General features: G+C 41.1%; 1 protein-coding gene across 1 annotated transcript in view; it reads right to left on the bottom strand.

Annotated features, from left to right (window-relative positions):
* Positions 1 to 60: 60 nt before the first annotated feature.
* The window catches only part of slc15a2 (solute carrier family 15 member 2), a 14,975-nt gene continuing 7,059 nt past the window's right edge, over positions 61 to 7,976 (bottom strand). Inside the window, 12 exon segments of the mRNA XM_035677186.1 lie at positions 61 to 265; positions 1,675 to 1,799; positions 2,264 to 2,407; positions 2,500 to 2,599; positions 3,114 to 3,218; positions 3,378 to 3,424; positions 4,063 to 4,227; positions 4,347 to 4,472; positions 5,148 to 5,229; positions 5,801 to 5,889; positions 7,001 to 7,036; positions 7,367 to 7,411. Of these exon segments, the coding sequence (XP_035533079.1) occupies positions 61 to 265; positions 1,675 to 1,799; positions 2,264 to 2,407; positions 2,500 to 2,599; positions 3,114 to 3,218; positions 3,378 to 3,424; positions 4,063 to 4,227; positions 4,347 to 4,472; positions 5,148 to 5,229; positions 5,801 to 5,889; positions 7,001 to 7,036; positions 7,367 to 7,411 (1,269 nt within the window).

The following is a 7,976-nucleotide window of genomic DNA, read 5'->3' as shown; positions in this document are numbered from 1 at the left end:
TACAACAAAAAATAATAACATAAGAAACAAGAAACAGATAAGAAAAGACAATGTATACAGTTAAGTGGGGGTATGCAATTCTGAAAAGGTGAAGTTTTTAGTCTTGATTTGAAGAGTGTGAGAGAGTCCAGGTTCCTGAGGTCCGGGTGGGGGATGGAGTTTCCAAAGAGTCGGGGGGCAGAGCAGCTGAAAGCCCTGCTCCCCATGGTGACGAAGGGCGGGCGGGAGGGGGGAGGCACGAGGAGGTGGACAAGGGAGGCGAGATCTTGACGGGAAACGGAAGGGGGCAATTGAGGAGTTTACAATAAGGAGAAAGGCTGTATGGATGGCCTTGAACGTAAACAGGAGAATTTTTGTAGGTCAATGGCTGGAGTAAGGGAGGCCAGTGGAGTTGCGTGCCAGAACAGGGTGTGTGGTGGATGGAGGGCGTTCTTGAGATGATTCGACTGCAGCGTGCTGAACCAGTTGAATTGGATGGAGTTATTTGTCGGGTAGAGCCGAAAGAGAAGAGTTGGCATGAGTCGATCGGGAGCGACGGTGAAAGCGCTGTGTACAAGAATGGCAGTATGAGAAGAGAGCGCGAGCGATTAATATGCGTATGGAGAATGAGTCGCAGACGGCGGGGATGTTATTGATTATGGGCATTGGAAAGATTAAAGTGCTGTTCAAGGCATGACACCCAGACTTTCTTAAACCTGCGGGGGGAAGGGAACAGAGAGTGCAAGGGTTTGGCCCTGAGGGAAAAACTGGGTCAGCTTGTTGGAAAGGGGTGATTTAGGCCAAGTAAGGAGTAGTTCTGTGGTTTGATCACGGTTGAGTTTTGAGAAAGTTGGCAAGGGAACCAGGATTTGAGTTCAGTGGAAGCCAGTTCAGTGAGGAAAAGCAAGGGTGGAGAGTGGAATTGCGTTTGTGGAGAGCGTAGAGCTGGGTGTCATTCCGCGTAGGCAGATGAAAGTGGCATGTTGTATTTGGCGAAAATATTGCCAAGGGGAAGGACGGGTAGATGATGAACAGAGAAGGCCCCAGACGACCCTGGCACACATGGTGACTGGCGACGGGTGGAACTGAAGGATTGGAGTTGGATAACGTGTGCGCGCTGAGAGGTAGGATTAAACCAGTCAGAGGCTGCGTCGCGTGAAATAGCCAATGAGCATTAGGTCTGTTGAAGGATAGTGTGGGAATGGTGTCGAGAGGCTGCACTTTAGATCAAGGGAGGATGAGAGATAGTGAGTGAAACCAAGCTCGGCTGGCAGCCGAGGAGTGTTTGTGATTTTGATTAATGCAATTCAGTGCTAATGAGGGGGCGGAAACCAGGACTGGAATTGTCATACAGGTTGTTAAGGGTTAGATGAATGAATTGGGAAGCAAACAGGTTTTTTCAAGGATTTTTGGAGAGGAAAAGTCTAGATTGGAGAGTGGGACGAAGATATTATTAATTATTATGGGTCAGGCCACCAGGCTTTTTTCAATGATTGGAGAGATGGCAGCAGTATTTGGAAGGTAGTGTAGGAACAATTTCCAGTGACGGAGGTGAGAATGCGATGATGGTAGAGATGAGAGAAGAAGGAAGGCAGGCTTTCACGCAAGAACTGTGAGGGATCTTGCTGTGCTCTAGTGCGACATCTATTAGCAGTGAATTTCATATATATGTCTATAAGCTTTGATGTCTCCCACAAAATCCCATGAAGTTGTACCTGTTCCAGTCCCGCCCCCTCTGCCACAATCAGCACTATCACGTTCCCAAACGCAACAGTGAGCAGCCAGCCGGCCTGCAGGACGGACTTCATGTTGGCTGGAGCCTAGAGGGCAGAGAGAGGTCCGCAGTTGATAAAGAAAGCACAAAACAAAGCAGTGCTGGGTTCAGACAAATATTTAAAGGTTCCATGAAATGGGATCATTACTTCCTAATCCTAAAAAATGTTGAGTGTGTGACATCAGACAAACAACAGACTGAAGGGTAAACCAATGGGCTAAAAGTTATGGAGAGAAAAGCTGTTTAATTTCACAGAACAGGCAGCAAGGCAGGGTTGTTGGAACATTTCTAGATTACTTTTTTTATTGGTTTGACACTGATGAAGTCTTAAGTCACCGCTGAAGATGTAATGTTTTCCAAAAAGTATCAGTTTTCCTAAAATGTTCTGATTTGTACAGTGGTACAACGGTAATGAGTGTTTGATTACTCAAAGGTTTTCAGTGGAGCATTAGGAATATAGAGAATACAGAGTTATTTCCCAACTGATAGACGGTGTGTATCATGGCCAACCTGTGAGTAGGAGAACTCCAGGCCTGTGATGGAGAACATGACCTCTCCAGTTGTTATGAGGACATACTGGGGGATCTGCCAGGCGATGTGCACGTTGTTGGCTTTCACATCCTCCATCTTGTGAGCCCTAACATTACTGAATTCCTGAATACACACACACACACACACAGAGGGTTCTGTCACGCTGTGCAACTGGTGAGATCTGCATATCAAGCTTGTATAGTAAGCATCCTGACCTCCATGAGTAAGACAGTGTAGGAGGCTCCGAAGTCCAGCAGTCCAAGGTTAAAGTTGGAGCACTCTTTTGACTCTAGGCTGCAGCTGACTTCTGCGTATCTACCCGGAGGCAGGAGGTACATGAAGGATGAGATAAATGAGAGAAGAATAAAAAGCACATTGTGATTTGACTAGCTATGTACAAGTTGAATTTAAAAAATTAAAAATATCATTCATACATAAAATTGAACTCATTTTTCAGTTCAGGCAAAATAAGGGTCACAAGAGTGGTTAAGTGGGAGGAGTTATTTTAGGCATCATTTGTCCCCAAGGTAAAAGTCTTTTCTTCATTTTCTGCATTAACAACATTAGGTGATTGACAGTTGGAGAACTAATCCTATTGTTTAAAAAAAAATATATATAACCAATATAGCCAATAGCCATGTCTGAGGCAACAGAACAAACGTTTGAGTCCGAGACCGAACTCGAATGTTACATCAGTGTGTAGAGCTGTAGAGAGTCGGGTGATAATTCTCTGTGTGTTCACCACAACAAGCGACCCAACGGCGGCTCGGCTAGACAGGACAGGCTTCAGGATTTCGTTTATACTGATTTAGACATCTGTCCTACTCACTCTCCCCGATCCACAGTCTTGTTAGGAGACATGTCACCAGAGGGCACGTGGAAAGTCACATCTCCCACAGTCAGGTTTATTGCTTCTGGCAGTGTGTTGAGGAACCTGTTAAATTAGAATTAGAATAACTCATGAGCAGACATAACTGATTATTCAAGTTAGCTAAGTTGACCTCAATTTTTACAGCAGCACAGAACGAATGAGTTTAAAATGTTTGGTTTGTAAGTATATGAGTCATAACCTCTGAGGTTGAACATATCTTACCTCAGGAGAGGATTTCCATCTTCATTTTTCTTTATGTAGTCGCCCACCTGGATAATTAAAAAACACACAATTCACATGACATAAATCTGTATTTGTGTTTGTGTGTTCTTTAGTCACTGGTTTCCACCAATCAGGATTCACCAACATTTAACCCCCAGTTGTGGGGTTGATGGTATACCAAATTTGAAAAAAGTCACGTTTCTCTGTGTAAGACTTTTAAGTAGTGTTAACTTGTTAAATTTGCCTTGTTAGGCAAAAAAACCCCACATCATGCTAATGTTAAAATGTTACAAACATCTTTATACTAAATAGAAGATAAAGTTACATCTGCCCAGTACATTTCTCTTCTCTTTCTCTTTGTGTGGCTTTCCTGAATTTTTATTATTCTTATAAGATTTTTTTTTTACACAGAAGATACTGTTACCCTCTTCTGCTGAGCAAAATTAATTAAATTAAGCTTAAATTTAGACCTTACATTCTTCCCATTGGCTCACAGGCCTGGGGTCCCCAGATGTAAGATGCACAGTTGGACCCTTGCACAGATGATTTATCTAGTATTTGAGTTGTAAACTCGTAATAAGTAATACCCAAGAAAGTTCTTTTCAAAACTTTGACTGTTATCTCTTATTCAGTCATGAATATTTAATGATATTGAAAGACTAAACCCATCTTCAGAGGCACTCACAAGTTTGCACTGGACTCCAGTAGTTTCAGAGAATACGATGAGACTGTAGGAATTCTGTTGGTTAAATATGTGTTGACACTCTGAGGTTGCTCCATTCAAAGTGACTTCAATCTTCAGCATCTTGCTGGGCGCCCCCAGTGGAAGCATCTCATATTTCGGAGGGTCCTGACAGAGACACCAGGGGGTTAATGTTAAGCTTCTTTCCAAAATCTCCACTGTTTGAAAAACGTGATAAAAAGAGAGAATGACATATAGTACATCACTCAGTATTAGAAGAAAGTTACCTGAAGGTATTTGATCGGTTCTGGAAATGGGTTGCTGCCGGGGATCTGCAGACTGACGTCCCCTCCTGCCAGGTTAAAGACCTGCAGGAGACAGTTCCCCGCAGGTGCAGGATCCACCACTGTTTTCTAGCAGACAGTGAAGGAAATTAGAGCACAGCACCCCCATACTGATACATTTCAGAGAACACAGTCTCTGAAAATTCAGACATGTGCTTAAATATGTTATTTTTATGGTTCACTGAGCTCTCACTTTTTCAGATATGCTCAGGGGATTATAATGGGATTAAAATACAACAAAAGATGGAAAACAACATTTTTTAGCAAATTAGACCACGATGTCCAAGCTCACAATTTATTGTTCAGTCCAAGGATAACTGTATATTTTCTTGACAAAATAATATTGTAACAAATCTGGCCAAGATGATTATACCATGAAGTTTCCATTCTGGCACACAAGCTTTAGAACAAGTAGGACACATGTGGGCAGATGATTTTAAATGTGCCTTGTGAAGACCGCTCTAATTTCAGCTGTCATCTTATTATTGCATTTCTTTATGCAGAAATTAATTCTTGTTTATATAACAACCTATCTGTAAGACAGTTCAGTGTTTTCCAGGAGATCGTTTTCTTCCATTGAACAATTCCAGGTTTTCCAGGATGCATGGCAGCTCTGGTTTTATTTAGGTAGCAGTCTGTGTACACGCAAGTAATCCTATGTGTGTAAGTGAATAAAGGTTTTCGGTGAGGGTCTCTTTAATTCTGTAACAGGAGTGAAGATAGACAATGGCTGCTCATACATACCACAACGTTCACCTCCACCAGTGTGGCCGCTCCGAAGGCCAGCGCTGCAAAAACCATCCCTGCGGCCATTTTCCTGAGAGGCCTGAGGGCAGGGAGAGTAAGTGACAGTTTCATTACTGTGTTTACCGCTCTGAAAGTCAAGCTTTATCACTTTATAAATCTGAACGGTGATTTCCACATCAGTGTCCTCACTGATCTCTCGCCTGATAAGAGGCCGCCTCATCACTTGTTTTGACGTAATGCCATCTGTTGCAAATGTTACCTTTATAACCTGAGCCATTCTCTGAAAAGCATTAATATAATCAGTAATTATAATAGAGAGCATTTGTACTTTTGGAAATAGAAATGTGATGTATTTATTATACAAAGCAAATTTTGTGTTTTGCAATGCGCCGTTACAATTTCTGGATAATAAAGACAACCGCTGAGTGCTCTACACACATTAAAATCCCACTCATCAGATTTAAATTTGTAAATGTACAGTATGTCTGCATATGTGCGCACAGACCTTTCCTTCATTCGTTAACTATTCATTGTCCCGAGGTGATACAAATGTGAGGTCACATGGCTCATTTTCCCAGTTTAAGAGACTTCTTAAATGTTTATGTCTGCAATAAAGATGGGAGTATCCAAAACAACAGGCTTCTACTCACGTGATGTTGATTCTGCAAAGGCCAACGAGCGGATATACGATGAGGTCAAAGATGGGCACGAAGAGAAGAATCATCAGCGCATTCAACATCTGAAACAGGGAGGGAAAAACTGGCCATTAAATGACTCTATAAAAGCTCACTAAAACTCATAAAATCATAAAGGTTAGAGTTATACACGAATAAAAGGACTTATTCTGATTTAATATAGCCAGTAAAGAGATGGCAAGATGGGAGTGATTAAGAGCTGTAAAAGTGTTTTCATGTCAAACATTAGTCATCTTTAATGCTTTACTTGAGTTGTACAGATGTGGCACACTGGTCTGTGTTTTTTTTTTTGTTTTCACATGAAAAATACATGTTTCCAGATGGCTGAGAGCGTATGTCGAATATAGACAGCAGTCTACTTCAGTACACAGAAATCAAAACAGATCAATGATTATTATTGAGTGCTGACGTTTAGCTTTAAGTGTGTTTCAGGTGTTCATTTCAATACTTGTAGATGATCCTAAACAGGACTAGACAACCATGAACTTTTTATGGCCAAACAGTGAAATGAACAGGACCATGTACAAAAAGGTCTACAGTCCCAATACTGATCGTCTGATGTGAATGTACCCTCAAATTAATGGAACTGTTTGACTGTGCTGATATTGATTTCCCACACTGGGGAAAGGGAAATGACTAGTTAGCTGGGCATGTTAACAATTACTGCTTACATAAGAGCATACCAACACTTTTGAATTTTGCATTTTGGTTATTTTGGAAAGGGAAAAAGCAGTTCACCCTTTAAACTCTTTAAATGTGGAATATGAACCTTATTGCATCCATGCACACCATTGTGGCATGTGGAGAAATCCAAAGAGTGACAGACCTGCTATAGCCACGGTTGCTCAGATATGATTGGACAGTAGGGGAGAGGTTTAATGAACAGTACATTAAGATGCTGTTCTGTGTTTGTTACATCCATGCACAAACAGGAGGATAGAAAATGGCTGATCATTTAAACACTGTTGTCCTTATTCATTTGGCAAGTGGCCATGCTCTCTAATGTGTGCAGATACAGAAAATAACAAGTTCATTAGTTCATTATTACTGCATCACAGTGTTCCTTATTTACCTTTTCTAATATTTCTTAAATCAGAACACCCTGTCATCATTATAGCTTATTTCACTGCGAGTGGGCGGGAACTGCACATATACCTGCATTTGGTCCGGCTTAATAGTGAAGGAATCTCCCTGTAATAAAACAAGATGATTTCAGCTTAACAGGGCAGTCATTTAATCTTTAACTTCATAAATCTGACAGGAGAAGCAGGGTTTGAACTTGCCAATAAACTTCAGCACTTCACTTTAACCTGATGAGTGAGTGTGTGATTTATCAGGGCTATAAACTATAATTTACTGGAATAGACAAATTACAACTACACCCTAACAAAGGGAATGTGTGTTTTACAAGACAGTGTGTACAATCAGATGAATTCTGAATGCCACCCACTGATATCAGAGTGCAATAAAAGATGTTATCAGCTTTTTCACATTTTGACCACATTGTTAAGAAACTCTTACAAAAGCCATGTTCATCCTCGTGGCTTGAAGTGTCCAGCGGGAACCCTGCAATAAAGAAAAACACTGTTACTGTCCACTGTAGGCCACAGCTCAACTGTTACTCAGCAAAATGATTCTTTAACCACAGCAGACTCGTTTTGTGTATTTCTCTATGTGGATAATAATGAAGTGAAGCTGTAAATATTTGACATGCCTTCCTACAAAGATGTAGGTTTGATTGTCATTCTAAAGTTGTTTCAAATGAACAATGAGTTCAGGAGGAATGCAATTCAGGAATTTTGAATGTGGCTTTGAGGTATTGCATAATCAGATGGTTGTGCTGAGTTTTGGCCAGAGGAAAAGATAACGCATAGTTATGGGATTTTATAAGAGAGCTTCAGACACAAGACCTTGACCTTAAGAATACTGGTCTTGTATGTACTATCAAGAATTGGGTATGACACATGGTTAAACTCAATAAAACGTCTTCTCTCTCTGTACTTAGTGAAATGAAGCCACCACTGCAATGTTACTTAAACCTGCAGGTCGAGAGGGATTTAAGTGGAAGTCAAACTTCACTGATAACTTATTTCTATTCATCCAACTACTTTAAGGCTCTTGTACACTCGCC

This window comes from Morone saxatilis, unplaced genomic scaffold (assembly GCF_004916995.1).
Source record: "Morone saxatilis isolate NCDOM2014 unplaced genomic scaffold, NCSU_SB_2.0 Contig5, whole genome shotgun sequence".
NCBI lineage: Eukaryota > Metazoa > Chordata > Actinopteri > Moronidae > Morone > Morone saxatilis.
The sequence above is the reverse complement of the archived record's forward strand: the minus strand, read 5'-3'. Positions and strand labels throughout refer to the sequence as shown.